The sequence below is a fragment of the Pteropus medius genome, unplaced genomic scaffold, assembly GCF_902729225.1.
Source record: "Pteropus medius unplaced genomic scaffold, Ma_sr-lr_union100, whole genome shotgun sequence".
In the NCBI taxonomy this organism is placed as follows: domain Eukaryota; kingdom Metazoa; phylum Chordata; class Mammalia; order Chiroptera; family Pteropodidae; genus Pteropus; species Pteropus medius.
In genome coordinates this window covers 60,319,375-60,332,911 of record NW_024349800.1, presented here as the reverse complement: position 1 = coordinate 60,332,911, position 13,537 = coordinate 60,319,375, and the positions used below count along the sequence as shown (strand labels likewise).

At 35.1% G+C, this 13,537-nt stretch overlaps 1 protein-coding gene across 1 annotated transcript in view; it reads right to left on the bottom strand.

Annotated features, from left to right (window-relative positions):
* ROCK2 (Rho associated coiled-coil containing protein kinase 2) overlaps positions 1-13,537 on the bottom strand; it is a 105,648-nt gene that overhangs the window by 55,545 nt on the left and 36,566 nt on the right. The window contains exons 2-3 of the mRNA XM_039887844.1: positions 11,267-11,348; positions 10,158-10,258 (exon numbers count right to left, since the gene is read on the bottom strand). Coding sequence (XP_039743778.1) covers positions 10,158-10,258; positions 11,267-11,348 — 183 coding nt within the window. The remainder of the gene's footprint in view (positions 1-10,157; positions 10,259-11,266; positions 11,349-13,537) is intronic.

The window sequence follows — 13,537 nt, the reverse complement described above, 5'->3', positions numbered from 1 at the left end:
TTTATGCTTAGATATCTAATAGGATGTCCAAAACTGTCCCAAATCTTCACTGCTGAATTTATTCCTCCTAGTCTCCCTATTTCAGTAGATGGCATCTTAATCCCTCCAGTTGCTCTGGCTAAAAACTTTTAGCTCCTCTTTTTCTCTTATACAGCTCATCAACAATTCAGCAAACTATGGAGTCCTACCTTCAAAAAGTTTCAAAATCGAACCATTTCTAACTACCCCGACACCATCCTGGTCTAACATCTTTTATTTCAATCACCTGGCAAGTCTCAACTAGTTTTCTTGCTGTCACTCTCACCCACTCTCAACCCAGCGATCCTTCTAAAATCTAAACCATTTCCTGTCGCTCTTCTTAAAAACCTTTAATAGCTTCCCACATCATCTCTGCATGTATTGTTCCCTCTGCCTGGAATTACCTCTAAAAGCAGGACCCAATCCCTCATTTCCTTCGGATCCCCCCCGAAATGTCACCTGCTCAGGGAGGTCTACTCTGATCAAGCTGTTTAAACTTTCAACTCATCCTCCCCCTCTGCCACCTACGCATTCCTTCAACCAGTCTCTCTTCTTTGCTTTTGCTCCATTGTACTTATTACCATCTTCTATCCTATTTTCACTTATTTTATTATCTCTCAGCATTTAAAACCAATGAAGGCAAGGATTTCTGTGCTTTGTTCCCTGCTTAATACCCAGTGTCTAGTATAATGTTTGGCACATAATAACCTTTCAGTAAATATCTGCTGAAAGAATGGATTTACTGAGTGAATACTTACTATGTGTCAGGCACAGTGTGTGTTTTGATACATGTAGTATCTTATTTAATCTTCATAATAATCCTAATGAGACATTATTTCCCCTTGTTACAAGTAAGAAATTTGAGGTACAGAGAAATTAAGTTACTTGCTTAAGGACTATATAGTGAGTAGAATCAAGATATAAAGGTAGTCCACATGGAGAATCCATACCTATGCCATTTCCACACAGGTATACCTACAAGTAGTATACTCTCCCCAGAACAGGGCCCGATTACACCTGTACAACCAGTCTTCCATTCAGATAGTGCTCCTTTTAATTCAAAAGTATGGCAGTTTTTGTAAAACAATTTATATGCTCACTCCACTGAGGGCTGGAGGAAAGAATAAGTAATTGAGCTCTTGACGACATCCTATGATCTAGCCAAAACCCACCTTCCCCTTGTTTGTTTATACTTTGGGCACGCTAACCTTCTTTCAGTTCTTCTAATATACTTTTTCTAAGGATCTTTACAGGTGCTGGGAAGGTACTAGAAAATCCATCAGTCTCTTGACTTCACCTCTCCCCTAGAGACTAGCTCCTTCTCCACTCAGCTGAAATACAATCTCCTCCCTGCGCAAAGCAGGAATTCATTGTTCTCTACCTTAGAATTCCATTTGTTTTCTTCCTAGCAGATACCATAAGTTTTAAATATTTGATGACTAAATTGTCTGCAGAATCTTTTTTTTTATTTGGTAACTGGCCAAACTATAAATTTCCAGTTTTAAGAAAAAAAAATCAACAGGTAATATCTGTAGTTATCTTTTGTCAAGTACTGTCAACATTTAGAATCAACACCTGATTCTGAAAATAAGGTAAACCAAAGGAATTCTCATATCCTCCCCCAGAAAAGATAAGGAAGAACCATCATACTTCACAGATCAGATATTTCATAAAGTACAATAAAATTTCAGAAAACCATACCATATAGAACCTCTTTAGTAGAGAGTCCCCCACAACATCCCACCTAACGAAACCCAGATAAGAAATTTTATTTGTTGAATGGACTTGAACAAATCACTAACAGAAAAGACAGATAAGTCTTAGCACGAAATATCAACTACAAATATCACTCAGAATCATACACTTCTGCCTATGATAGAGTAAGTGGTACCAGCTAGCCCTCCCATTGTAAAAACCATCAAAATAGCAAAACACATAAACCAACTGTTTTCAGGCTTTGTAAAATAGGCAGCACGAACTATAATCTCTGAGAGTAGAGAAACTCACCAGGTCAACACCATAATTGCCCAGACACTGCTTAAAGGCAGTATCACAACAAGCAAGAGTGATCACCTAAACTAACCAGCCACAGCGGTCCTGCTGAGTTGAGGAGACAGAAACCAAGACAGAAGAGGGAGCTGGATTATGCTGGGCAGAAAACAGGAAAGTAAAGAGCCATGCAGAGGGAGGTCCCTAGAAGAACCATGTGAGTCCTTGGCTAAGGGCTGAACTATGCAAAGAGAAAGCACTCAAGGTTTACCAGAGAGCAACTGCTATGGGGTTGCTAACAAAACAGAGACGCCGGAGTTTAAACAGCATTGAAGGGAGACATTCAATTTCCAGCAAACAACAGAGGAGAAACCTTGCTAATTTTCTGGGCATCCAGGTGAGAGAGCTTAGGAGAAAGAATCACGCTCTGAAGCAAGGCCTATTTTAGCCCTCCCTACTAACAAAGCTAATAATACCATGTCCTAAAAGCGCAAAAGGGGAGCAGAAGTGGGGAGGCTCAGTCCTGCCAGTCAAAAGGACGTGGGAAACAACTTGGTCTTTTCACGCATGTACATTTGCAAAGTATAAAACTGAGCACAAGCTAAGGGTGATCAGCAAGTAACTCGACAACACTGTTAGAATAAACATCAATACTCGTCAAAGAAAAAGAACAAAATCGGGAGTCTCTATCACATATTCACAAGGACCAGTATATTATTTTAAAATTGCTGTATAGGCAAAAAGGAAAATGTGACTTATCAAGGAAAAAAAGCAATCAATAGAAAACTCCAAAAGATGTTGGGTTTAGCTAAAAAGAGGTTGCTAAGGTACTCCCTCTTCTATATTTATGCCAATCTCCAAATTTTCATTTACGCTAACAAATTAGATTTTGAATGTTTCCTAACTTCATTAGAAAAAGCAATCCATAAATCAAGAGACAGTCAATTAATTTATAGCACAATATTGTTTATGCTTGATTCAGACTATGAAAAGTTTCAAAGATTCTGCTGAAAAGCACAGCTATGAACAAACTAAGGTATTTGTCAGCTGGTAGAAGTTAAATATTTGTTTATATGTTTAGTCTTCTACATATGAATTAACTAAACAAACAAAAATAAACCAAGAAGGAAAGGCCATTCATTCTAAGAAAATTACAACGTAGGCATAAGATGATTTTCTAAATATTTGGAAAATGCTATTACCTTTAGTTTTGGTGATTCTTTATGTAAAACTGTCTCCCTCTCTGTGCTTCCACAGTATGTACTATAATCTAATACTACAATTAGTTGTGTACAAGTCTGCTTCATAAGCTCCTTTAGGAACAGAATACAAACTTGGATTTGTGGAAATGCCTAGTGATTGGCACAATGCTGACGAACAAAATCATATCTATATGAGATCTATAACACTTAATAAACACAGACTATTTTGGCTAGATGCTCTCATTAGTAAGGCCTGAATTTCATTTACACAACTGTGATAGGACACTTAACTGACTCATAACAGGAATGTCCAGCTTAGTCTTTGACTTTATCTACAAAACAAACATTAAGAGGCAATAGTTGTATTCATGCCAAACGTCTACCTCATACCTTTAGAATTCAATAGCACTAATATTACAGAGTACTACAATAAAGCACCGTGACTTTAGGAAAGCTGGATTCTACTGACCGTCCTTCTGAATATGTCACTTTCCGAATGACTATTATATAATCTCCCTCAGCATCTCTGTACAGTCCCTTGTTCTCTAGTTCTTTCTCTTCTATTGAACATGAATGGATAAACAGTCAGATATAGTAGCTATTCATTGTCACACTGTACAGAGTACTGCTTTAAAACAGGGATTTAGGTGTCAACAAACCTGGGCAAAATTCCTAGCTATTTATGAACTATGTGGCCAATTTACTTAACTCTTCTAAATTTCAGTGACTTCACCTACAAAAGAATCTCATAGATTTGTTGCAAAGATAAAATGAGATATTAATACTTAGCACATAGAATATACTCAATAAAAATGTTAGCTAACTCCACCACAGACAAATGGCACTTAGTTAAATGGAACTTAGTTCATTTTATTATGAAGCTTTACATGTGTTTGTTTACATGTCACTAGTCTATAAATACCTGAAGGACAAAAAGTTTGCTCCTATTCCAGTGTTTCTATTTGTTAGAGAAAAAATTTGTTATATTCTTCATCTCTAATTTTAATAGTGAATAAGTGCAAATGCGCCATCTAATTGACTATATATTGGGGGGGGCAAAAGAGTAGAGAGTAGGGAGAGCAAGAGTGAGGGGGTCAAAAAGAGTTAACAGTGGTTCTAAGCTGATGGAATTCTGGATGATTTTCATTTTCTTATATTTGTTTTTCTTATATTTGTAATTCCTACAGCTAATATGTACTTTAAAAATTAAGTAGATGAAACACTCTAAAGTGTGCTAGAGACATGCTTGGAAAATGTTTCTCCCGAAACATTTGTGGACAAAATCTTTTAGAAAATCATTCTAAACAAAATGGCCCATTTGAAGCTTACAAATTAATTTTTAACATCAAAACAATAGACAACTTTTTAAATAAGAAGATCCAATGTATCTATTTGACAGACCTGGAGCAGTTATTGTGTGCTGTTAAGGTTTCCGCTAAAGATGAAAAAAAAAGAGTGTCCTTGTGCTTTTTGTCTGGCCTGGTTGTGGCAGCTGAGACCAAATGGGAGAAGACAGGAATTACAAAAACATGGAGAGAGTGAGATAATTTCTGCAACTCAGAAATAGCTTTGTAACCGGCAAAGAGCCTGTCTTTTTCCAAAAAAGGAATAAAATATTTGAGTTTACATGACAAATATTAGAAGACCATTTCCCCACACTCTTTCCTCCTGGTTGATTCCACTTTAAAAGCTTAGTTTAAAATCAATTAAATTAAAAGTAAGCAATAGGAAGGAGGAAAAAAAAAAGAACAAGATCCTCATCTCACACCTGCCTTGAGTCCTGTCACTAAGAGCCTACACTCCGCTTCAGCACACTTAATCCCCAGGAAGCACCTGAGCCCAGGGATCAGAAACGATCACAGTCAATTCACTTCAATGAAAACTTTCTACGTTTCAGGTTCTGTGCTGCAGGATATAAAAAGGCAAAAAAAAAAAATTTCCAATCACAGATATGATCTGGCTGCGCACACATGGGTGAATTGAAAAATCCTCATAAGTGGACTTAGACCTGTGCAGTTAATTAAAATCCACATTGTTCGAAGGTCAAATGTATAACTAAAAGATGCAGAGGAGAGATCACTCAGGTAAAGGGTAGGAAAGAGAGTAATCAGAAAAGTTTCTTCTTTTAAAATGAGCACTGAAAGACAGAGCACTGTCTGATTGAAGAAAGAGGCAGGTAAACAAAGAGCATGCTCTGAAATTAGAAGCCTGTCCAGAATGAATGAATGGCATAACAGAAAATAAGGGTTAAAAAGATAAAATTGGTGACTTCTTAAAAGAGGGCCTAGAAGGCCAGGATGAAGACTTCATGATTCATTTAGCAAGTAAAGGAGCCATGAAATGCGAAAGAGAGATACAATGAATATATTTTAGAAGGATCAATTTGGCAGCAGTCTGTATTAAGCAGATCAGATTTCTACTTCCCGTTCTTTATAGATCTCAATACAGAGAGGTGGGCAAAGAAAGAAATCAGAATAAAACAAAACATGGATGTTAGAAAAAGCCCCATAGTTGATTCTATTACACCCACACTGGCACTGGGGTTAGGAGTGGTACATGAAAATACAAGGATATGAAGTATAAGGGAAAGAGTCTGCCAAATAGTAACATGGGTCCAGTTGAGCTTGAATAGCATTAATGTGCAGAAGACTTAATACACATGGTCTTGGTATTTTGTCCATCGGCACTCCCAAATCCAAAATCAATTGTACAATGGTGAATCGCTGTTAGCAGAATGGGAAAACAAAGCAGAATACAAAAGTAGGTGGTCATACCAGCCTAGGAATGAAAGAGTATCTTGGATAAAGGTGACGGCAGTAAATACCAAAAAAATAGAGACTGGAGAAATATTAGAACTTAGTGAAAAATTAAATATAAGAAATGAGAAAAAGAGAAATCAGTAATGACTCCTAATTTTTGGCTTGAGCAACTGGATTGACACTGGGGCCATTTATTAAAATGGGGAGGATATGTGAAACAGATTCGTGGATGAATCTAGTATTCTAATTTCACATGGTTTAGATATTTGTGACACATCTTAATGATGTCAAATAAGCCATCATGGATATGAGTTTGAAGAGCAAAATAGAAAGTTCTGAGCAGTAGGTATAAATGTGCGCCTTGCCATTATACAGATTGTACATACAGTCGTAGGAATGCATGAGCTCACGTGGGAGGGAATGCAGATCAAAGAAACAAGAGTCTAGTCTTTGGGAACTATAGGAGACCCCTGAATAATGTTGTTTCATTCAACATCAGTTTGTTATAATGTTGATGAGAAAAAAAAAAAAAATCCGTTCCCAGCTGGGAGCCACTGTCTGTGTGGAGTTTGCACGTTCTCCCCATGTCCACGTGGGTTTTCTCTGGGTACTCTGATTCTCTCCCAAATCCCAAAGATGTGAACATTAGGTTAACTGACCTGTCTAAACTGTGTATGTGAGGGTGTGGGGGTGGGAGTGTGGAGATATGGGGGTGTGTGTGTGCACCCTGAGATGGAAGGGCATCCTGTCCAGGGTGGGTTCCTGCCTTGTGCCTTGAGCCTTGAGCCTCCAGGAGAGGCCCTGGCCACCCTCAACTCTGAACTAGAATAAGTGGGTTGGAAAAACTTACCTGTTTTTATTTATCTTTCATAAATGTATGTATAGCTCACATTTATTTCCATGGTTAATATTAGAAGTGTTTTGAGTCTTTATTTAGAAGTTTGGTGATGTTTTTGCGACCAGAAATATGCTGTAGAAAGTTAACTCTTGTTCGTATCAATCAGCCTATGGTAAAATTGGCTTCGTTATAGTATGTCATTTTGCTTAAAGTCGCAGTTTCCAAGAACCTATATCGAGGACATTAAGTGAGGATTTACTGTACAATATTTAGAAGCCAGGTGAAGAATGAACCACTAAGGAAACTGACAAGAGCTAGGAACACGGGAAAACGTGGTGTTTCAAGAAAAAAGAACTGAACACTGGTGAAGAAGAAACTGAATAAGATGAAAGTGAAACACCACACAGCCAATAAAATTACATAGGAGGTCTGTATTTATTGGCAGGAAAAAATGGTTATGACCATACAGCAAAGAGAATGGACTCTGGAGTCCTCTGCCTAGGTCCAAACCTCAGTTCAACCACTTAGTAGCTATGTGAATTCTGACAGGTTATTTATCTTCTCTACCTGAATCTCCCCATCTATAACGTGAGCAGGATAGTAATAGTATCTATCTAGAAGAACTGTTGTGAAGATTGGTTATTATATATAAATTGCTTAGAAGCCTGAGGGGCATGTTGTAACTGCTATAAAAGTATGTGTTACTATTTACTGTTACATAAAAAAATACAAGTTACAAAACTATGTACATAATATGATCCTTTAATATACATATATATATGACATACACATAGTATACATATTTTTAGGAACAATAATTGGAAAGTTACATATCAAATAATAAAAGTAGTTATCTTTCAGTAGTGGGACTACAGGTGATTTTTAAAAATACAGTGTTGGCTTATTTTCTTATTATTCCACTATGAACATATTCGTCGTGTAAGTAAAAGAATTTTTCATTTCAATGGAGAATAAATAGAATTGATGCAATTTTTGTAACTCAATAAAGGTTTTAATTTTCCTAGAATAAAAATAATTAGGATAAAATGTAACTTCACTGAAAATAACTTACACTAATTTTGCAATAGTCCTCAAATGTTTCTAATTATCAAAGCATTAAAAGGATACCAATAGGCTGGCTACCTTTGTGTTTGAAAACTGGGAATAGAGAGAAGACACAGTAAATGGAGATTTTCACACATTTTACTCTACCTAATTCTAAGCAATTCAGACTTTTGAGGGTGAGAATGCATTCATATACTAATGTGTGTAGTTTTAAATAAAACAACTACCAGGAAAAAATTTCATGTCACTTAACACTTTTCTTAAGTACAGAGTAGGCAATATCACAAAAACAACTAAAGATAAGGTTCCTAAACACCAAAATAATTACATATAACTTCCAAAATGAAAATGCTAAAAATATTTCCACTGCTAAGCATGAAAACTTTTTATACTTCTCCCTCAAATAATCATATAATTCCTACCATATATGCGTTATATTTGAGAAGGATAATTCATAACTCCATTTTTAGAACTTAGACCAGTTTCTTTTTGAAACTATAATACTGGCTAGCTCAAAATAAAAGCTCCATGAATGCAGGTGCCTCGTTTGAGTATCTATATAATATACTGCCAATGCATATAAGGACACCTGACATGCAATATTTGCCAATCAATTAACCAAAGTAATATGTGAAGAACAATGTAAATTCTATTAATATAGATGGAGACTATCCATTTACCTTAAGAAGACATGTGAAAGGCTAAAATTTGTAACTTTCTCTTTCAAAGATAAGAGCGTTATATACAAGATAAGTTGGTAAATATAAAAAAAGCAAGCATGCATATCATGGTGGAAAAGGTAATATCACTGAAGTTCATCCCAATACACACATATATACTGTTATGGGGTGAATTGTGTGTCATTGTCCCCCCGCCATGAGAAAATTCCTATTTTGAAGCCCTAAACCTCCAGTACCTCAGAATGTTCTGTACCTAGAGATAGCGCCTATAAAGAGGTAATTAAGTTAAAATTAGGCTGGTACAGTAAGCCCTAAACCAATCCGACTGGTGTCCTTATAGAATGAGAAACTCAGAAACTATATTAAAGCAGTCCAAACTTCCTTTACTGTTTTGGGTGGCCACATCACTAACGACTCTTGCCTGGTTGACATTCAAGGAAAGTTGTTCTTTAATTCATCATTACTATTAAGCAATCTATTCCTTGAGTTCTTTATATCCTAGTATAGGTCATTACTCTGGTTAAATTTCACTTCTATCTGACCAATCATCTTCTCAATTGATGATTTCTGGATTTTGGCTCATCTAAAATCATCCTCATACTTCAGTTTTAACTTATCAGCAAAATTATTATTCGACATGAGACTACTGTCTCCCTAAAAATACTAATAAAATGTTTACTGAGAGAACCCTAGAACCTGTCCCTGGGGATCTGTCTAAGTAAGGCACCATTCCTGCTTTTGCCAGCCTCATTAGAATACAGTTTTAAATCTGTTATAAAGCTGCCTATCCAAATGCCTATTCACTGTTATTTTTCCACATCATCCTCAAGTATATCAGGCTTTTTCAAATTTATTATATATATTCCACCTGTTGTACTACCCTGATCTACAAGTTCAATAAACCTATCAAAGAAAGAAGGGATGAAAGGAAAAGACAAATGTTAGTCTGTCATGACTTGTTCCTAGAGAAACCATGCATGTACATAGTGATCACTGCTTCTCTCAGTGCCTGTGAAGATGAGTAAAAACACTGTTGAGTAAAAAAACAGAATTTGACTCTGTAATTTAACTGTAAGGACAAAAACAGAAGCATTTTATACTCAGGTGATGAAAATAGGAATATTATTTATAGTTTCTCAAAATACTGTAAATATATATTGCAAACATTTATAATGTTTTCAGCTGGTAGCATTTTGACCTGCAAAGATAAATTTCGTATTTGCTTTCAGTTATTAAAATGTCTTTCTTGGGTTTCTAAATCTCACTTAAGCAGAGATGTTATTAATCTGAACATACTATACAAACACACTACTAGTTCTGGAGGAATATTAACTGCTAAGCAGATCATATGCGGAGCCAAGCTGGCCTTATCCTCAATCTCAGTGTTTCAGAGCTGGAAGAGACCTGGTGTTTACAGCACAACTGCCTCCTTTCAGTGATGAAGACACTGAGGCTCTCAGACATGGAAGGACTTGACCAAGCTCAGAAAGCTAATGCTGGCATGTCTGGGCACAGAAATTAGGTTTACTCAGGGGCTATTGATAACATTTCACAAAAATATGTCTTCAAAAATGAACTAAATAAAAAAAACAAAACACTTTCTTACCAACTGGACTTCACCAAAAGCACCTCTTCCAATAACTTTTACAACATCGTAGTCTTCTGCCTTCATCTGCAGACCTCTGATTTTTTTCACAATTTTCTCATCTATAATAAAAAAATCACCATATTTTTAATATTAATTCATATTTACAAACAATATTTAAAAATATTACCATCTTTGTAAACAAACTTTCTTTCAAGAAAGGAGGCTTGGTTTTCATCTAAATCTATTAGTTTTCAGAGGCTGCCATTTAAAAATCTAAGATATACATTAACTTTATTTACATCAAAGAACCCAAACTCTATAGTTTATTAACACTTAAACAAACACTACTCCTGCCAAAAAGTAGCAGTTAAGCTACTCTGTTTCTGACTCTGTTGCTTAGCAAGTTAGATGACAGCTGAAACAGTGATGATCCAAGCAATCCTGGAGTGAATTTTGAATCACAGAATAAAGCTGCTATAATATCGCTTGCAAGGCTAATCTTAGTGATGAATTTTGGTAGCCTACTGCTTTGAAAAAAGTAATCACATATTATAAACTATAGACAAGATTGTTTAATTAGGAAATTAGGCCAGACTCTGACAATTCCCAATTAAAGAGCTTACTGTGTTGATATAAAGTATATATTAATTACTTTTAAGAATTTATTAGAATTCAACTTCATTTACACCTTCATTGTAACATCAATACTGGCAGATATTTAGAGGCGTTACCACATATATGGCAATAATTATCATATTATCTGTTATTAACTAGACTGAAATATCTACATTTATACAAACATAAAGCTCATTAAGTTTTCCAGAGAATGTAAAGCTAAGTCTTAGAGTTGTTAATATTAAAACTTCTCTTCGAACTGCCATAAATAACCTGAAATCATTAGTCTCAATAATTTATACAAACTCTTGAACTTTACCTACCTTATATATTGCAATTGGTTCTGCAGTTTTGCTTTAAAATAAAGAATATTAATATTTAAATCAATTAGCAACCTAAAAAAACTTAAGTTTAATAAGTTAATAAGTTTATGAATTTTAATAATATTAATCAAACATAAATCTCATCAAACTATAGTTATGTGATCAAATATAAAGTTTATACATACTTACATCTATTTAAGAAATTATCTATATTCTTGTTTTTCCTCAAAGCAGGAAAATCCAAATCAAGGACCAAGGAATTTAAGCCATCCTATTAACAAAAAGTTAAAAGAGGAAAAAGAAAGTCGTTACAATTTCCAAGCATTCAAAAAAAAGTCTTTATCGTACGTTGTTCTTGCTGAATAACTGTCAGTCCACCTGGATATGAAATTGCCCAACAGCTCCATATCCAACACTTTTAACTGGTTTCCTAATTTCAATCAGAAGGAGAATTAGTCAAAGAACCATGTAAAGTCCGTAGGAGCACTGACCATGGAAGTCCCACTGTGACAACGATGTGCCGTTACTCAGACACTATGCCAAACATGTTACATAAGATTTAATTTCAATTCCATTAAAATTACTTCATTTATTTAATTTTCCAAGAGGACTACAGATATTATCATTTTTTTAATTGAAAAAATTAACTTTAGAGAACTTAATTTCCAAGAACTGCACAACTATGAAGTAGCAGGGTTGAGATTGGCCGTGATGCTGCTTCAACTAATTATTACTATTTTTAATAATTTTAACTATGTTCTAAATGTTTTCTTCTAAAAATTAAATACATCTGTCTGAATCCTATTCTTAATTTAACACTGGTAATCAACGGAAAAATTACTGCAGATAAAATTAGAGTTGCTATTACTGCAGATAAAATTAGAGTTGCTATTCTAATACTGACTGTAGGCAAATCAGACCTTTAAGGAATATTTTCCATTTCTGTAACTCACATAATTCATTATCGTACATAAACTTTGGGGGGGGGATCTGCTCATTCAGGATATAATAAATATTTACAAAGAAAATACATAAAAAAATGCTGGTTTTATTAGTTTTCCTATTCTTCATTCATGGTACCTATAATAAGCAAATTAATAAAATTACATGGCCTCAGTATTTTGATATTATGATAATAATTTAGTTCGGCAGCATCTTTTTCTTAAGCCAAAATGGCTTGACAGCAATATTCTAAGTACACTGGAGGCAGGATGTTTATATTGTGCTCCGTTAGAGAGGCACTCCAGGGAAGACTGGACTACTTAAAGAGAAAATAAGGCACCTAAAAGCAGAATAACCTACACTTTGTGCACATTCTATAAATGAAAAAAAGGATCAGCTTTTACTGCAAAGCCTATCTAGTAACTAAGGAATGTTGAAGATGATAATGACCAACAACACAAAGCAACATTTATTATTTCTTTGTGGATCTATGTATGTATATGGAGGGAGCAGGAGGGAGAGGCCGAGGGAGGGAGGGAGTGAGGGAGGACGCTCAGGCAATAAGCCACTTTGACATAGAGCTAATGCAGCATTTTTTAAAATTTCAAAGTAAAACAAACAAACAAAGCTTTGTTTATTAGTGCTTCGTTTACAGAAAGTAAAACAACTTGGTCACATTTCCACTCAATGACAAAGAAAGTCCTCCAAGCCTGCTTCTAGTCAATTGTTCAGTTAATTAAACCAACAGAACCTTCTCTTTCATTTTATATAACCAGAAGTTTGCCCATATGGTTTCCACCCACCAAGAATCTAAATATAAAAAATCATTTTTCCGCAAGTTGTGAAGTTAAATTTCAGCTTCATCTCCAAACAATCCCTATACATAAGCTCAATCATTCAATAAATGTTGGTTATTATTATTTCCATTATTTTCATTATTACCTAAATACAAACTTTGCATTTAAGGGTTATGTCATTGAAGAGATATAGAGTTTAAAGGTGTTTTAAATTTGAACTTTAACATCTAAACCTATTAGCACAACTTTGATACTAACAGATGGAACCAAAAACCATTTCATCACTCATTTAATGTGTTCCATAAAAAAAACTACTTTCCTTCTTTAAATTTCAACTAATTATTACTATAATTATTTCAACATCTATGTAATACAACGTCTAAATCACAGTGCTACTCTGACAATCAAGTATTGTTTATTATCTATAGCTCTTCATATCTCTACTGAAACATAACCTATTTCAAACTCCTGTAATGATCCCAATTCAAGTTTGGGCTAGAAGCAACATTTACTGGAGTTCCAGACAACCTGGGATGGGGGCGCGGGGGAGCATATGTTTTGTAGGAGGCAGAGAACAGTGAAAAGATATCCTTCTAATTATCGTGGACACTCACTCCTGTGGTCTCCTTAACCTTATCATTACCAATAACTGCAACACCTCTATAACCTCAATTTTAAGCATCCTACTCACTGACCACCCTTCCTATCTTTCCAGCTCATG